This window comes from Myxine glutinosa, chromosome 2 (assembly GCF_964187855.1).
Source record: "Myxine glutinosa chromosome 2, kmMyxGlut1.1, whole genome shotgun sequence".
Lineage (NCBI taxonomy): Eukaryota > Metazoa > Chordata > Myxini > Myxiniformes > Myxinidae > Myxine > Myxine glutinosa.
The window spans coordinates 235,263,346-235,282,537 of NC_136262.1; the positions used below are offsets into that span (position 1 = coordinate 235,263,346).

The 19,192-nt window shown below is 46.9% G+C and overlaps 1 protein-coding gene across 3 annotated transcripts in view; it reads left to right on the forward strand.

Moving 5' to 3' along the window:
* LOC137420737 (GON-4-like protein) overlaps positions 1-19,192 on the forward strand; it is a 177,833-nt gene that overhangs the window by 22,835 nt on the left and 135,806 nt on the right. For all 3 annotated transcript variants that reach the window (XM_078772346.1, XM_078772347.1, XM_068106068.2), the window contains 2 exons: positions 1,329-1,424; positions 7,093-7,272. In XM_078772346.1, coding sequence (XP_078628472.1) covers positions 1,329-1,424; positions 7,093-7,272 — 276 coding nt within the window. The remainder of the gene's footprint in view (positions 1-1,328; positions 1,425-7,092; positions 7,273-19,192) is intronic.

Here is a 19,192-nt window from a genome sequence, read left to right on the forward strand (position 1 = left end):
TGAATATCTGAATATGGATTCGGATGCGAGAATTATTTAACTTTTAAGTGATTCTTCACCATTGAGAGATCGGGTGAAAAGCAATAACATGATATTAAAAAAAGTTATGAGCGAGTTTTAACTAAACTTGGTAGACAAGTTGGTTAGGTGACAAGAACAGGCCGATTAGATTTTGTTTGAGGTCCGAATCCAGATCCGGCCTATCAGTGGGATACAAAACGTAAACTGTTCAGCCTGGCGGAGGTATGTGCTCTACCGTGTCCCATTCTCATTCAAAAAGTTGTGGATGACTTGTGGCAAAACTAGGTGGATGAGTTGGTTATGTGACGAGAACAATTTCAGGTGTGATTTTGGTCCAGATCCAGATGCAGATCCGGCCTATTAGTGGGATACAAAACATAAACTTCAGCCTGGTGGAGGTATGCTCTCTATTGAGTGTCATTCGAGTTGTAACTGTGATTAGTTGCCCGCCTCGAGCAAAGTGTAAAGCAGGGTTATTAGGCTCTTGGTTGAGTTTGGCTGTCTGTATGTCTTTTCTGTCTACAAACGTCAGTTTATCTTCAAGGAACAACTTGATTCCAATTGAATGTTATATTTTGAACACTAATTGGAACGTGAATCGGAAAATGACCTGTAGTTTAGCAGTATTTGGTTCTGATTTTGGCCCGATCGTGCAATGTGCAGAGAAGAGTAAAATATTTTTTTCCCAATCTATCAGCCTCTGGTAATCAAGCAAAATTTAAAAACATTCCAAACAGGAAACTTACTGTTTTTGAGGTCTTCATAAAGGATACATACACCACACACGAAGAACTAATGTAATGTGTTAAATTAGGTGGTGGAAATGACGCTGCATCAACAGCAGTAAACTTCTGAAAAGGTGTTTTTCTACAACTCATAAAATCTTTATTTTATTTCAAGTGAATTACATACTTATAACACTGTAAAACACCATTTTGTACAACCTTGTGTTAGCAGTACTTGGACCAATTATTATGGCATTTTATATCATCACAAGCAATCAAATTTGCCTGTCACAGACTACACCCATGTCCTTGTTTCTCAAGACTGCATGGGGTAAGGTGTTCTATGAATTCTCTAGTGACTGGTTTTGAGACTTTCTTGCAAAAAACAAATGACGGGTTTTGTGAAAATATAAACCAGCAGCAGCACTGAAAAGGTCATTTCTATATATAGCAAGTAGGTAATTTTTCAAGACTAAGAGTTTGAATTGAACAAAAACCTGATGCATCGATTAATATTGCGACTGTATTTTTTGACATCCACTAAAATTTGAGAATTTGAAAAATATTTTATGTTATTTGTAGGTACCACAGTTTGTGGACATCCCTCTTGCAGAAGATGACTCTTCAGACGAAGAGTACCAGCCAGAGGAGGAGGAAGAGGAAGACACTTGCGAAGAGGTTAGAAATGTCCAGAATACAAGCGTTCTTGTCATGTCTTATGGTTTTACAATTGTGGATTTTTTTTTTGGCCTCTTACACAGTGAGAAATCTAATGCAACACAGGTCCGATGGCCACTTGTATTGTTTTCTTGCTTTTGTGGTGGAGTTTCTATACATGAAGTGTTTAGCCTTGTTGATCATGCTCAAATACATCCGGCACCATTCATCATGTATCCATGTATGGCAACCCTCAATCCCCTCCCCTCCCAGTCCTGAAGAGGCTGCCACCCTTATGATGCTCCTGAGCAAACAGGGAATTTTCAAGACGCTTGTGGACCCTGTGAAGACCCTTAGACACCTCAGGATCCAATGGAATGCCGCTAGTGAAGTGTAAATTGGATATGCTCACCATTCCAATAAAAATTATGTCTTTATATTGAGATTCGGTCAAGTAGGTCCTGTGCTTGAAAGAGTTGACCATTTAAGGGCCTGTTGCTCAGTTCCTGGCCCTTTTTTCCCATCCCCCCCATCTCTCCTTCCCCCCTCTCCCCCATGCTACCAAGCTTCTCCCTCCAAACCGCTCACCCTTGAACCGATCTGACCTCCCCTTTCCCTTCCCATTCACCCCTTCCCCCTCTCCTTTGCCCTCTGCTTCACCCTCTGCTTCCCCTTCCCCCTCTCCTTTGCCCTCTGCTTCACCCTCTGCTTCCCCTTCCCCCTACCCTTCCCCACTACCCTTCCCCCCTAAACACTCCCCACTAACCTTCCCCACTAACCTTCCCCACTAACCTTCCCCCCTAACCTTACCCCCTAACCTTCCCCCCTAACCTTCCCCCCTAACCTTCCCCCCTAACCTTCCCCCCTAACCTTCCCCCCCTAACTTTCCCCCCTAACCTTCCCCCCTAACCTTCCCCCCTAACCTTCCCCCCTAACCTTCCCCCCTAACCTTCCCCCCTAACCTTCCCCCCCCTAACCTTCCCCCCTAACCTTCCCACCTAACCTTCCCCACTAACCTTCCCACCTAACCTTCCCCCCTAACCTTCCCCCCTAACCTTCCCCCCCTAACCTTCCCCCCTAACCTTCCCCCCTAACCTTCCCCCATAACCTTCCCCCCTAACCTTCCCCCCTAACCTTCCCCCCTAACCTTCCCCCCTAACCTTCCCCCCTAACCTTCCCCCCTAACCTTCCCTCCTAACCTTCCTTCCTAACCTTCCTTCCTAACCTTCCCCCCTAACCTTCCCCCTTAACCTCTCCCCTACCCTTCCCCACAACCTTTCCCTCCCCCCTCCCCAACATTTTCCTCCCAACCTTTTCCTCCCAACCTTTTCCTCCCAACATTTTCCTCCCAACCTTTTCCTCCCAACTTTTTCCTCCCAACTTTTTCCTCCCAACTTTTTCCTCCCAACCTTTTCCTCCCAACCTTTCCCCCCCAACCTTTCCCCCCCAACCTTTCCCCCCCAACCTTTCACCCCCAACCTTTCACCCCCAACCTCCCCCCCCCAACATTTCCCCCCCCAACCTTTCCCCCCCAACCTTTCCCCCCCAACCTTTCCCCCCCAACCTTCCCCCCCAACCTTTCCCCCCCAACCTTTCCCCCCCAACCTTTCCCCCCCAACCTTTCCCCCGCAACCTTTCCCCCCCAACCTTTCCCCCCCAACCTTTCCCCCCCAACCTTTCCCCCCCAACCTTTCCCCCCCAACCTTTCCCCCCCAACCTTTCCCCCCCAACCTTTCCCCCCCAACCTTTCCCCCCAAACCTTTCCCCCCAAACCTTTCCCCCCAAACCTTCCCCCCCCCAAACCTTCCCACCCCAACCTTTCCACCCCAACCTTTCCCCCCCAACCTTTTCCCCCCCAACCTTTCCCCCCCAACCTTTCCCCCCCAACCTTTCCCCCCCAACCTTTCCCCCCCCAACCTTTCCCTCCCAACCTTTCCCCCCCAACCTTTCCCCCCCAACCTTTCCCTCCCACCCTTTCCCTCCCAACCTTTCCCCCCCCCCCCAACCTTTCCCCCCAACCTTTCCCCCCTAACCTTTCCTCCCCAACCTTTCCTCCCCAACCTTTCCTCCCCAACCTTTCCCCCCCAACCTTTCCCCCCCAACCTTTCCCCCCCAACCTTTCCCCCCCAACCTTTCCCCCCCAACCTTTCCCCCCCAACCTTTCCCCCCCAACCTTTCCCCCCCAACCTTTCCCCCCCAACCTTTCCCCCCCAACCTTTTCCCCCCAACCTTTTCCCCCCAACCTTTTCCCCCCAACCTTTTCCCCCCAACCTTTTCCCCCAACCTTTCCCCCCCAACTTTTCCACCCCAACCTTTCCCCCCCCAACCTTTCCCCCCCCAACCTTTTCCCCCCCCAACCTTTTCCCCCCAACCTTTTCCCCCAAACCTTTTCCACCCAACTTTTCCACCCCAACCTTTTCCACCCCAACCTTTTCCACCCCACCAGCTTTTCCACCCCAACCTTTTCCACCCAACCTTTTCCACCCCAACCTTTCCACCCAACTTTTCCACCCCAACCTTTTCCACCCCAACCTTTTCACCCAACCTTTTCCACCCCAACCTTTTCCACCCCAACCTTTTCCACCCCAACCTTTTCCACCCCAACCTTTTCCACCCCAACCTTTTCCACCCCAACCTTTTCCACCCCAACCTTTTCCACCCCAACCTTTCCACCCCAACCTTTCCACCCCAACCTTTCCCACCCCAACCTTTCCCACCCCAACCTTTCCCACCCCCAACCTTTCCCACCCCAACCTTTCCCACCCCAACCTTTTCCACCCCAACATTTTCCACCCCAACATTTCCACCCCAACATTTCCGCCCAACATTTTCCACCCCAACCTTTTCCACCCCAACCTTTTCCACCTCAACCTTTTCCACCCCACCTTTGCCACCCAACCTTTGCCACCCCAACCTTTTCCACCCCAACCTTTTCCACCCCAACCTTTTCCACCCCAACCTTTCCACCCCAACCTTTTCCACCCCAACCTTTTCCACCCCCAACCTTTTCCACCCCAACCTTTCCACCCCAACCTTTCCACCCCAACCTTTTCCACCCCAACCTTTTCCACCCCAACCTTTTCCACCCCAACCTTTTCCACCCCAACCTTTTCCACCCCAACCTTTTCCACCCCAACCTTTTCCACCCCAACCTTTTCCACCCAACCTTTCCACCCCAACCTTTTCCACCCCAACCTTTTCCACCCCAACCTTTTCCACCCCAACCTTTTCCACCCCAACCTTTTCCACCCAACCTTTTCCACCCCAACCTTTTCCACCCCAACCTTTTCCACCCCAACCTTTTCCACCCCCAACCTTTTCCACCCCAACCTTTTCCACCCCAACCTTTTCCACCCCAACCTTTTCCACCCCAACCTTTTCCACCCCAACCTTTTCCACCCCAACCTTTTCCACCCCAACCTTTTCCACCCAACCTTTTCCACCCAACCTTTTCCACCCCAACCTTTTCCACCCCAACCTTTTCCACCCCAACCTTTTCCACCCCAACCTTTTCCACCCCAACCTTTTCCACCCCAACCTTTTCCACCCCAACCTTTTCCACCCCAACCTTTTCCACCCCAACCTTTTCCACCCCAACCTTTTCCACCCCAACCTTTTCCACCCCAACCTTTTCCACCCCAACCTTTTCCACCCCAACCTTTTCCACCCCAACCTTTTCCACCCCAACTTTTTCCACCCCAACCTTTTCCACCCCAACCTTTTCCACCCCAACCTTTTCCACCCCAACCTTTTCCACCCCAACCTTTTCCACCCCAACCTTTTCCACCCCAACCTTTTCCACCCCAACCTTTTCCACCCCAACCTTTTCCACCCCAACCTTTTCCACCCCAACCTTTTCCACCCCAACCTTTTCCACCCCAACCTTTTCCACCCCAACCTTTTCCACCCCAACCTTTTCCACCCCAACCTTTTCCACCCCAACCTTTTCCACCCCAACCTTTTCCACCCCAACCTTTTCCACCCCAACCTTTTCCACCCCAACCTTTTCCACCCCAACCTTTTCCACCCCAACCTTTTCCACCCCAACCTTTTCCACCCCAACCTTTTCCACCCCAACCTTTTCCACCCCAACCTTTTCCACCCCAACCTTTTCCACCCCAACCTTTTCCACCCCAACCTTTTCCACCCCAACCTTTTCCACCCCAACCTTTTCCACCCCAACCTTTTCCACCCCAACCTTTTCCACCCCAACCTTTTCCACCCCAACCTTTTCCACCCCAACCTTTTCCACCCCAACCTTTTCCACCCCAACCTTTTCCACCCCAACCTTTTCCACCCCAACCTTTTCCACCCCAACCTTTTCCACCCCAACCTTTTCCACCCCAACCTTTTCCCCCCCAACCTTTCCCCCCAACCTTTCCCCCCCAACCTTTCCCCCCCCAACCTTTCCCCCCCCAACCTTTTCCCCCCAACCTTTTCCCCCCAACCTTTTCCCCCCAACCTTTTCCCCCCAACCTTTTCCCCCCAACCTTTTCCCCCCAACCTTTTCCCCGCAACCTTTTCCCCGCAACCTTTTCCCCCCAACCTTTTCCCCCCAACCTTTTCCCCCCAACCTTTTCCCCCCAACCTTTTCCCCCCAACCTTTCCCCCCCAACCTTTTCCCCCCAACCTTTTCCCCCCAACCTTTTCCCCCCAACCTTTTCCCCCCAACCTTTTCCCCCCAACCTTTTCCCCCCCAACCTTTTCACCCCCAACCTTTTCACCCCCAACCTTTTCACCCCCAACCTTTTCACCCCCAACCTTTTCACCCCCAACCTTTTCACCCCCAACCTTTTCACCCCCAACCTTTTCACCCCCAACCTTTTCACCCCCAACCTTTTCACCCCCAACCTTTTCACCCCCAACCTTTTCACCCCCAACCTTTTCACCCCCAACCTTTTCACCCCCAACCTTTTCACCCCAACCTTTTCACCCCAACCTTTTCACCCCCAACCTTTTCACCCCAACCTTTCCCCCCCAACCTTTTCCCCCCAACCTTTCCCCCCCAACCTTCCCCCCCAACCTTCCCCCCCAACCTTTCCCCCCCAACCTTTCCCCCCCAACCTTTCCCCCCCAACCTTTCCCCCCCAACCTTTTCCCCCCAACCTTTTCCCCCCAACCTTTTCCCCCCAACCTTTTCCCCCCAACCTTTTCCTCCCAACCTTTTCCCCCCAACCTTTTCACCCCCAACCTTTTCACCCCCAACCTTTTCACCCCCAACCTTTTCACCCCCAACCTTTTCACCCCCAACCTTTTCACCCCCAACCTTTTCACCCCCAACCTTTTCACCCCCAACCTTTTCACCCCCAACCTTTTCACCCCCAACCTTTTCACCCCCAACCTTTTCACCCCCAACCTTTTCACCCCCAACCTTTTCACCCCCAACCTTTTCACCCCCAACCTTTTCACCCCCAACCTTTTCACCCCCAACCTTTTCACCCCCAACCTTTCCCCCCAACCCTTCCCCTCCCCTCCCCTCTCTCTCCCCCTCTCTCTCCATATCCCCTTCACAAAGCGCCAATGCGTTATCTGGCAACACTTGATACCTTTGCTGGTGGTAAATATTTGTGAGCAAATTTTTGTAATCTTTCTAAGAAAATACAATATTTATTTGTTGAGGGCAAACAATGTTTTTAACTCGACGGAAATTGATTTTTTTTTTGTGTTATTTTTGACACGACAACCACAGATTTTTCTTGAGAGCGATGTGGAGAGCACCCCATCAGTGAGTGTTGGCGAGGTTATGTCTCCTCGGAGTCCTCGTGGATCTCGGGAACAACTTCCTGCTAGACCATCAAAGGAAGAACCGAAGAACAAAGAAGAAGTTGTTGAGGAGACTGAGAAAAATGAAAGAGAGCCTGCATCACTAGTAAGCTAATCTTCTTTGCATCAGTGGGAGTTTGGTTCATGGAAGGTTAACTTGCATTGAAAGTCATTCTGGCTGTATAATTTATCAAAACACTATCTTTAAAATTGGATCTTGTGCTTCAATTCCAATTATTTCATTGTATATTGTCGACTGTTTTATGCAAAGAAGAAGAAAAAAAACATTACATCCTAATTCCAGCTTTTACCAAACACTTGATGAATACATCAAAAATATATGATGTTCGTAGATTAAAAGTTTTTTTATTTTCAGATACGAGCAAAGAAGAATAATTATTGTAACAGTGATTTTTGTCTCCATTGGTTGATTGTGTACTTGCTTGATTGTGTTGATTGTAACAGGTTTGTAAATTGAGAAGATTTGTTCAACAGATCTAATGCAAATCATCCCAAACTTATTCTGTGTTGAAGAGGGTAAGCGATTGAAGAAAGTACATATATCTCCTTATATATCTCCTTAAGAAGTACACATGTCCTTACTTCATGTGATATCCCTTGCATAGCTTAATGTGATATCCCGTCATTCACACGGTGAACATTGCTTTGCTGGATATCCCACCAGCTGCATAACATGCCAACCCCATGAGTTACTGTGCAGAATGAAAACACTCCACCATATCTACTAGTGCAATATTAGCTGTCTCCCTTTTCCCCATTGAAACAGTGGCACCGCATACATTCATAGATTTTCATCGACATTCGTGGATTTTCATCGACTTCCATGGATTTTGTCTCGACATTCATGGATTTTCGTGATTTGGGATCCAATCCACCCTCTGTCCATTGAAACAATGCCCCACTATTCGTGGCTTCGTAGTTTGTGGCGCTCTCCAGGAACGTATCCCCTGCAAATAGCGGTGTCAGCCAGTGACGAGGTCCGACATTCCCGAGTCTACATACATATACAGACTTGGCATTTAATATGGAATTTTTTTTTTCCCTTGACTTGGGCTTACTTTCTTAACTCAGTACATCAATCTGGTGAGTTTCTTTTACACTTTGGTGATTTATTTGTTAAAAGAACCATGTCACTGATTGTCTGTCGCAGCAAGAAGTCAACAACAGGATTATATCACAGGTGGCGTGGCAAAATGTACGGACAGGTGCATTTGATGATTGGCTTCACAGTCGGGTATACAAGGGTTGTTGCGTTCTGTATTAGTGGAAAACAACTGCTGCACGTCTCCAAAAGTTATTGCCGCTTCCTCTGGAGATGGTCCGTCAACTCGACAATGCTGTTTGTCATGGAGTGGTGGCTTTACGAAATTACGGCATGAAACAGCATGCTATTGCTCGGCAGTATGGCATCACTCAAGGTCAGGTGTCAAAGATCCTGAAACGAAATGCTCAGAGGGGTGTCCCTACTCCAATACCGAGGCCAGGACGTCCCCGCAGACCTACAAGGAGGGATGATCGCCAGCTGCACCGGTTAGTCCGCAATGGCCGTACCAAGTCAGCTAATCGGCTTAGGGCTGAGTGGCAGCAACTGACGAATGTGCCTGTATCCAGAAGGCTAGTCAACCAACGACGGGTTCAAGCAGGCTATCGTGCCAGGCGTCCCCTGAGAAAGCCACGCCTGACCAGACAACACCGCCAGTGCCGATTGCAGTGGGACAGAGAGCACCGTCAATGGCAGCCAGGACACTGGAATCACGTAATCTTCAGTAACGAGTCTAGATTTCTGGTCTATCGTCAAGATGGCCGCGTCCGAGTGCACAGACAAGTGCATGAAGCCTACAACAAAGATTGTATAGTGCCAAGAGTCCAAGCTGGAGGTGGTGGGGTGACCGCTTGGTCTGCTTTTCATGCAGGGGGTAAAACTGACCTGGTTGTTCTGAATGGAAACCTGAACCAGTTCAAGTACAGGGCCATTCTGGAAGAAACATTGCTTCCATTTGCTCGTGCAGCCTTTCGAGGAAACTTTGTCTTCCAAGATGACAATGCACGGCCTCATCGTGCTCGCATGATCCAACACTTTCTTGCTGACCGTGGTGTAGAGCATATGGAGTGGCCTGCCATGTCCCCGGATATGAATCCGATAGAGAACTTGTGGGCAGAATTAACGCGTCAAATCGACCATTTGGACCAGCAGCCGACCTCTGTGTGTGAATTGCAGCAGGCTATTGTCACTGCATGGCAAGCGATTCCTGTACAAACCTTGGCAAATCTCGTGAACAGCATGCCTCAACGTGTGCGTGCTCTCCTGAATGCTCGTGGGGGTTACACGAAGTACTGAACTGCAATTTTACTGTCCGTAATCCCAGTCGTAATTTAACTTTTCTTTTTGTTAAAAATTTTTTTGGCTAATGTGCAAAATAAAGAGATACTTCTGGAAAACGTACAGAAGTTTAACACAGTACTGTCCATGAATTGAGTTCGATATCAATTTACATCACTTTCAAGGATCAATTTATTTGTTTCGAAATGTCAAATGTGGTTTTGGTTTCTTTTGAAGGTCACATTAACAAAATCTACAATAGTTTCAACCTAATTCCAATGAACTTTTGGTTCTAAGACATCCTGAAAAGTAAGTTCAACCCCACAAAAAAAATATTCCATATTAAATGCCAAGTCTGTATATACTAGCGTGGCTTGGCGCGCTATGCGCTCCTCAACACACGTCGTTTCAGAAGGGTAGGCATCTTTGACCATGTCTGCTTTCTCAGGGAGTGAGAGATGGCGTGAATGGTGGGTTGGGGGTAGTGGTGGTGACAGTGTACTGCGGGCAATGGGGGGTGGGGCTGGGGGAATTGTGGAGGAGGTTGGTCAAATATATTTTGTGCTCTGATTGAATATATACTGTAAATCGGAAGTCAGAACCCAACACATACAAATAAAAAGGAACTGAGCATAAATTTATATTTATTTTAAATTATCAGTTAGAGTTGGAAGGGAAAGTCAATACAAATTGATCAAAAACTGGATGGGAAAGTCGAACTTCCAGCCTCACAGAGCCTACGTGCCCCCAATACACTACCTCCCTTAGACTTCCAGCTGGATTTTTACGACGCATCTTTTATTTTGCCCATATTACGATCTATATCTCGATTAATCATGTCAAAGTTCTGTATCCGATGCTTCCCCTTCCTCTTCATTGACGGTATGGACCTCAAACATCCGGGGCCTTCGCTCAAACTTGACTGATGTCTCCATACAGGTTGCTTCTGACAAACCAGACTTGATCTGTTTAACAGAAACTTTCCTCCTTCATGATGTCTCTGATTCCTTAATATCTCTCCCGAGTTACTCCCTCCTCCGGTATGATAGACCTGAGCCTCGCCCTGGAGGTGGGTTTGCTATCTTTATCAAAACTCTCTTCCTCACTCGCCCTCCACTGCCCTCTCTCCACCTCACCCCCAGGAGTACCTCTGGCTACGGCTTCCCCTTCGCCCCCGTCTTTTGTTCATATGTGTGTTGTACCGTCCACCAAACAGTGATGACTCCATCTACATCTCGCAGTCTGATAATATGGACCAACTTCTATCAACTCATCCCAACTCTCTCTTCCTCATATGTGGTGATTTAAATTGTCACCATGCCAGTTGGCTGGGTGTGGGTAGCTCTCTCACCAGCCAGGGCACCTCGGCAAAGGACATCTGCGACTCACTGGGACTGACGCAATCTGTCAATTTCCCGACCCGGATCTCAGTCAACGGAGCATCTTCTCTTCTAGACCTGGTTTTGACCAACTTCCCCGCAAATGTCTGCTGCTCTTCTTCTGCTCCAATCGGCTCATCTGATCATGTGCTTGTTAAAGTGGACATCTCTGTCCATTCTCAGAGAGCCTCCTCAGCGGCGACGAGTCTGGCATTTCACTCGGGCCAACTGGCACGGTCTTCAAGCAGCCATCAATCATCTGGACTGGTCTCCCATCTCTACCGCCTCTGACATCAACTCATCCTGGGAATTCTTCCAAAGTAAATTGCTCTCTCTCATACACAGATTTATCCCATCTCGTCTTCAGTTGTCATACCCTTCCTCCCATCCATGGTACACGGAATCTTGTGGTGAGGCTGTTGCCCAGAAACAACTTGCCTTCCCCTCCTGGAAAGCAAATCCAACGGAAGGAAATCTCATTTCCTTTCACAAAGCCCGAAACAGGGATATGATCTGTCTCCCTCTTCCAAATCCTGGTGGTGTCTGGTCAAATCTGTTTCTGGTGTTTGTTCCCCCTCCATCCCCGATCCTTGATCTGGAGAAAGCATTCGATAGGGTTCCACGCAAAGTATTGACATGGGCATTGAGGAAGTTAGGAGTGGAGGAATGGTTGATCAGAGTAGTGATGGCAATGTACAAAAGAGCACGCACAGCTGTAAGGACGAAGGACGGGAACAGTGGTGAGTTTGAGGTGAAGGTGGGAGTGCATCAGGGGTCGGTACTAAGTCCATTACTATTTGTAGCTGTGATGGAGGTGCTGGCTCAGAACGTAAAGGAGGGTTTACCGTGGGAGTTGTTGTATGCAGATGATCTGGTGTTTATTGCGGAAAGTATGGATGGACTGAAGGAAAAGATGAACAAGTGGAAGGAATGTATGGAGACAAAAGGTCTGGAGGTGAATATCGGAAAGACGAAGGTGATGGCAAGTGGTAAAGCATGTGGTGAGGTGGAAAGAACTGGGAAGTGGCCCTGTGCTGTGTGTAGGAAGGGTGTCGGAGTGAACTCCATTCAATGTACAATGTGCGCTGAGTGGGTTCATCAAAAATGTAGTGGTCTGAGAGGGTCATTAACCAGTGTGGCAGCTACATTCAAATGTAAGGTGTGCACAGAGGGAGCTGCAGATGGAGGAAATGTTGAGTTGGATCTTGGAGACGGCGTGAAGCTGGAAGGTGTGAAAACATTTTGCTACCTCGGAGACATGCTGAATGGAGAAGGTGGATCAGACTCGGCAACGGTTGCTCGAGTGAGATGTGCATGGAAGAAGTTTCGGGAACTGAGTGGCGTGCTGATGAGGAGGGGAGTGTCGTTGAAGCTGAAGGGAAAGGTGTATGCTGCATGTATGAGAAGTGTTATGATTTATGGGAACGAGACGTGGTTAATGAATGCAGAGCAGCAACGAAGGTTGGAAAGGGTGGAAATGCGAATGGTTCGATGGATGTGCGGAGTATCGTTGAGACAGAGGAAGACAGATGATGAATTGCGAAAGATGATGGGAATAGAGCCTGTGATTGATGCTGTGAAGAGGAACAGGTTGAGATGGTTTGGTCATGTGTTGAGGAAGGATGAAAGTGACTGGTTGAGAAGAGTGATGGAAATGAATGTAGAAGGAAGTGGAGGACGGGGAAGACCGAGAAAGACTTGGCTAAAGATGGTGGAAGAAGAAATGCGGGCAAGGGGGTTCACTCGGGCGTGATGTAGAAAATATCGCAAAATGGAGAAGATTGTCATGGGGACCGCAAGGCTAACCCCCGCTCTAAGAGGGAAAATGGCCTTTAAAATAAATGTTGTTGTTGTGTTCCCCCTCCATCCCCTCCCTTACCGCAAATGGCTACACAGCTGACTCCGCACGTGAAAAAGCTGAATGCCTCAACTCTGTGTTTGCCTCTAAATCTTGTGTCCCAAACCCATCCCTCTCTGCACCCACCGTACCCAGTCGTACCCAGCTGCACCCCGGACTCTGTGTCCTTTACTCCTGACAAGGTGGAAAAGTTGTCTGTCAACCCTCGACTCTGGTTCTGCAACTGGACCTGACGGCATCAGCCCACTGGCCCTAAAATCCTGCTCTGCCGCTCTTTCACTCCCTCTCTCTGTTCACTTCACCATCTCTTTTGCTCAAGGTCATCTGCCAGCTTGGAAATCAGCCAACATCACCGCTTTACACAAAAAGGTGCAAAAACAGATCCTTGCAACTACAGACCAATCAGCCTTCTCCAAATTATGAGCAAAGTCATGGAATCAATCATTGCTTCGGATATCAAATCTTTCCTCTTCTCCAATGGCTTGATCTCTGATCATCAATTTGGTTTCAGACCAGGTCACTCTACTCTGGACATGCTGCTTCTGCTGTCTCAGCAATGGATGGAGGTCCTCAATGCCAAACAGGAAATTATAGCTGTCTCCCTTGTCATATCACGTGCCTTCGATACGGTCTGGCAGCCCGCTCTGCTCACCAAACTCTCCTCCTATGGTATCCATGGAAATCTCCACGCATGGCTTGCGGACTTCCTCTCTAGACGTAGTCAACGTGTGGCCCTGAATGGGTTTCTCTCATCTCCCCTTCCTTTTCAGGCTGGTGTTCCCCAAGGCAGTGTTCTGGGCCCTGTCCTTTTTCTGGTCTTCATCAATGATCTCTCCGACTCTCTGGAAAATCCTCTCTATCTCTTTGCTGATGACTCCACTCTCTGCCGCTCCATTCCTCATCCCTCAGATCGGCAGTCTGCAGCCTCCTCACTCTCTGCAACAACAACAACAACATGCATTTTAAGGCCATTTTCCCTGCTAGAGCGGGAGTTAGCCTTGCGGTCCCCATGACAATCTTCTCCATCTTGTCCTATTTTCTGCATCTCTCCTTGTTAACCCCCTTGCCCGCATTTCTTCTTCCACCATTTTTGGCCAAGTCTTTCTCGGTCTTTCCCGTCCTCTACTTCCTTCTGCATTCATTTCCATCACTCTTCTCAACCAGTCACTTTCATCCTTCCTCAACACATGACCAAACCATCTCAACCTGTTCCTCTTCACAACATCAATCACAGGCTCTATTCCCATCATTTTTCGCAATTCATCATTTGTCTTCCTCTCAACGATACTCCGCACATCCATCGAACCATTCGCATTTCCACCCTTTCCAAACTTAGTTCATGCTCTACATTCATTACCCATGTCTCGCTCCCATAAATCATAACACTTCTCACATGCAGCATACACCTTTCCCTTCAGCTTCAACGACACTCCCCTCCACAAGATCACAGACAAAATCAGAGACTGGTCAAACAAGTGGAACATGTCTTTCAATCCTGACAAATCTCACACTCTTACCATGGCTCTCCGAAAAGAACGACTGCACAACCCTCCCATCCACTTTCTGAATAATCCTCTCCAAGAAGTTCTGTCACTCAAGCTTTTGGGTCTCACTATCTGCCATGATCTTTCCTGGGAAAGCCACATTTTAAATCTGGCCTCCAAAGCCAGTCACCGACTGGGCATCCTCCGTCATGCGAAGTCCTTCCTTGGCACACCTGAGCTCCTCACTACATACAAGGCTTTCATCCGCAGCTCAATGGAATTCTGTTCTCCCCTCTGGGCCGGTGCTCCTGCCTCACACCTAGCTCGGCTTCACGCTGTTGAAACCAAAGCTTTCAGAATCATTGGAATCTCCCACGATGAAGCTAACTCTGAGGGCCTTTCACTTACTTTCCGCAGGCAGGTTGGTGGTCTTTCTGTCTTCTACCGAATCCTCTCCGGCCTTGCTCCCCCAGCTCTCTCTGGGCTCTGTCCCCCAAATATTCCTACAGGTCGCCCAAGATCTGCCTGCAACCCTTTTATGGTTAAACTGCCAAAGTCAAGACTCTCTGCTCACCTTCACTCCTTCAATCCCCTTTTCTCCCTCCTCTGGAACAAACTCCCTCACTCTCTTCAATCCCACTCCTCCCTCCAGGTCTTTAAAACAGCTGTTTACCACCATCTCTTATCTTCCCTCATCCAAAACTAGATCTTTTCTACCCCTGCTAATTTCACCCCAGATCCACATTTTTGAAATACCAACTTCTTTCCTGGAAGTCCTTGCATTGTCCTTGTCCTTGTGTTTTATACTTCTCCCACCCCGCCCACCCCCCTTCCCACGCCTCCTCCCCCCAATCCCTCTCACTCCCACAGATCTCCCGATGTCCCTGCTCTCAAATGTTGTGTTTGTGTGCTTCCCCTTCTCTCTCCATCTTGTCTACCGCTCCCCTTTTTTTTACTTTGTGTGTCTGTTTGATTTTTTGTGTGATTAATGTTAGCTCTTTCACGAGCCTCGATCCTGTATACAAAAAAAAAAAAGTAACAAAAGAAGTTGCGGGTTTTTATGACTTATCTTTTATTTTGCCCATATTACGATCTATATCTCGATTAATCACGTCAAAGTAACAAAAAAAGTTGCGCTGATGAATACAGGTAAATCACAAATGTGTTTCTTCGGTTAGCTTTAAATATATAAATAACACTATGGAATTGTTGCGCTGATGAATACAGGTAAATCACAAATGTGTTTCTTCGGTTCGCTTTAAATATATAAATAACACTGGAATTGTTGCGCTGATGAATACAGGTAAATCACAAATGTGTTTCTTCGGTTAGCTTTAAATATATAAATAACACTATGGAATTGTGAAAGAAAATTTGAAGTAGAAGACCTTTTGGTCACAAATATGCATGCATAACCACTCATGTTTGCTCCATTATAATAAAAAGGATATCATTGATACTTGAATATGTCTATTAATTACATATGATTGAAACCTGACTACGTTGATTAATTACGTACAATTAAAACCAGAGTACATCCATTAATTACATGCTATTGAAACATTAGTACATCTATTAAATACATACCATTGAAACCTGACTGAGTACCTCTATTAAATACATACTATTGGAATATGAGTACAGTACGTCCGTTAATTACATGATATGGAAACCTGAGTACCTACATCTATTAATTACACTGAGTACGTCTATTAAATACATGGGTCTTCTGCGTCTTCTGCGTCTTATTGGTCTTCGTGGTATTTTGTGGTCTTCGGGGTCTTCGGGGTCTTTTTGGTCTTTGCTGTATTTTGGTTCTTCAGGGTCTTCAGGGGCTTTTTGGTCTTAAGGTTCTTTTGGGTCCTCTGGGTCTTTGAGGGTCTTTGGGGTCTTTTGGTTCTTCTGGTATTTAAGGGTATTTTGGGTCTACAGCATCTTTAAGGGTCTTTGTGGTCTTCTGGGTGTTTTGGGTCTTTGGTGTCTTCAGGGTGTTTTGAGTCTTCAAGGTATTTTGTGTCTTTTGTGTCTTTTGGGTCTTTTTGGCCTTCTGGGTGTTTTGGATCTTCAGAGTCTTTTGGGTCTTTGGGGCCATTTGGGTCTTCTGGGTCTTTTGGATCCTCTGGGCCGTTAAGGGTATTTTGGGTCTTTGGGATGTTTTGTGTCTTTGGGATGTTTTGTGTCTTTGGGGTGTTTTGGGTATTTGGGGTGTTTTGGGTCTTTGGGGTGTTTTGAGTCTTTGGGGTGTTTTGAGTCTTTGGGATGTTTTGGGTCTTTGGGATGTGTTGGGTCTTTGGGATGTTTTGGGTCTTTGGGGTGTTTTGGGTCTTTGGGGTGTTTTGGGTCTTTGGGGTGTTTTGGGTCTTTGGGGTGTTTTGAGTCTTTGGGGTGTTTTGAGTCTTTGGGATGTTTTGGGTCTTTGGGATGTGTTGGGTCTTTGGGATGTTTTGGGTCTTTGGGGTGTTTTGGGTCTTTGGGGTGTTTTGGGTCTTTGGGGTGTTTTGGGGTGTTTTGGGGTGTTTTGGGTATTCGGGGTGTTTTGGGTCTTTGGGGTGTTTTGGGGTCTTGGTGGTCTTCAGGGACTTAAAGGGTTGTCAAAGGTCTGAGGGGTCTCAGCGGTCTAAAGGGTCAAAAGGTGCATTACAACAGTACGTAATTAAGAGTTCATGGACTGTGTTTTGGGTGTTAAATTTATTTGAAGAAGAAGAAGAAGAAGAAGAAGACGTTTTAGTCACAAATAAACATACAAACAAACATCACCATATACGTTTGCTCTATTATAACTCGTTATTTATGAAGAGTTCAGATGTAAAATCAGAGAAATCCATTTTTCCCATTTTCGGTAAATCAACATATTTTAATGTGCTTTCTTGGTGATAATGATAACATATCAAGTCCAAAAAGGGCGGTTCTAAATTGATGTAAGTGAACTAACAGAAGGCCAGAATTTCACAAATCGAACTTTAAGAAAAACATTATAATTTTAGAATTTTCAATCTGTTTTATGTCAAAAGCATATAAATCCACAACCTGATTTTTTTTTTGCAAAAGCAGACATATCCATCCATAATAAACTTTCTTTGGTATTGAGGCTTCACATAATCACCAGATATTTGATTGTAATCATTAATGCAATATGAAATAGTTTTAATCTGAATATAAAAAAGGTTCTGTGACATGGCAGGCTGGCAGGCAGGTTGATTATATAGTCGGCAGGTAGGGACTGGCAAGCAGGCAAGACAGCCAGCTTTGCCCTAATCTGTCTCAACCTAATCTATCTCCCTACCTGATTTATCTATTCTCTCACCTACTCTGGATCCCTCTAAGGCCTAAGCTATATTAACCTCTTGTTCTTCTACTCTATGAATGCAGAAGTTTTATTCATACTAATGCACAATATTCATTTTTTTAAGCCCATCGTGGTGGGGACAGATGGGAAGGGGAGTAGGGGTGCAAAGCTGGAGGTTCGCATAGGGTGCTTAATACGCTTACACCGGTTTTGGTGAATACTCCAAGTGGTCAAAAGTCCTGTACATCGAATGACCATGTACAAGTTTTTAATGAACAAAAGGTTTATATATATATATATATATATATAGAGAGATAGAGAGATGGAGAGAGAGAGAGAGAGAGATAGAGAGAGAGAGAGAGAGAGAGAGAGAGAGAGAGAGAGAGAGAGAGAGAGAGAGAGAGAGAGAGAGAGAGAGAGAGAGAGAGAGAGAGAGAGAGAGAGAGAGAGAGAGAGAGAGAAAGAGAGAAAGAGAGAAAGAGAGAAAGAGAGAAAGAGAGAAAGAGAGAAAACTTGGTAACCGAGCACACCTCTGATGCTTTTGAAGTCCGAGCCTAAATCTATTGTAATCTATATACCCATAAAAGGATAATAACATTATCCTTCCTGTCGCTCCTATTCATAGTGGGTACACTAGTTTCCTGAAACCAGACCCTGCTGTCCATAAGACTTGTAATTGATATTGAAACAAACCATGAAAAGCCTTGGAGATGAATTATTGTATAATACCTTTATCAGCACGGATGAGGGAGTTGAGTGGACAGAGAAGGTGAAAACCTTCATAAGGAAGTACTTCACTGTGACATCCTGAGCTGGCTCTATGTTTGTTTACATCTTCAACTTTAGACCTCTTTCATTTACAATGTTGAACACCCATGTAAGACAGCGTAATACTATACTGTTTGACTTTTATGTCAGCAGACGGTGAAGACGCCACACACATACAGTCGTCGCCAAAAATCTTGGCACCCTTGCACTTTTGTCAAATAACTCACAATGTTCTCTAAAAACAAGTTGCAAATTGACAAACGTATTTGGTCTCCACAATTCTTTATTTCACTGTTAATATTACAGAACCTTTGTGTTTGATTCAGAACTTAATATATCCTTTTAAATCAGAAAATAAAAAGAAATGGCAATGACAATATTATTGACACCCCAGACGTAATCTTTGGTAGCACAGCCTTTGGACAAAATAACTGCAGTCAAGTGCTTCCTATAGCCACGAATGAGCTTCCTACACCTCTCTACTGGCAGTTTGGCCCACTCTTCTTGTGCAAACTGCTCCAGGTCTCCCAGATTTGAAGGGTGCCTTCTCCCAACTGCTGTTTTCAGATCTTCCCACATGTGTTCAATGGCATTTAGATCTGAGCTCATTGCTGGCCACTTCAGAACAGTCCAGCGTTTTGTCTTGAACCATTCCTGGGTGCTTTTTGAAGTGTGTTTGGGGTCATTGTCCTGCTGCAAGACCCATGACCTTCGACGGAGACCCAGCTTTCTGGCACTCTTTTGAACATTGCGCTCCAAAATGCCTTGGTAATCTCCTGATTTTGTGATGCCATGCACACATTCACAGCAACAACAGCTCAAAGACAGCACAGCAACCCCAAAACATCATAACCTCCTCCATGTTTGACTGCAGAGAAGGTGTTCTTTTCTTTGAAGGCTTCATTTTGTT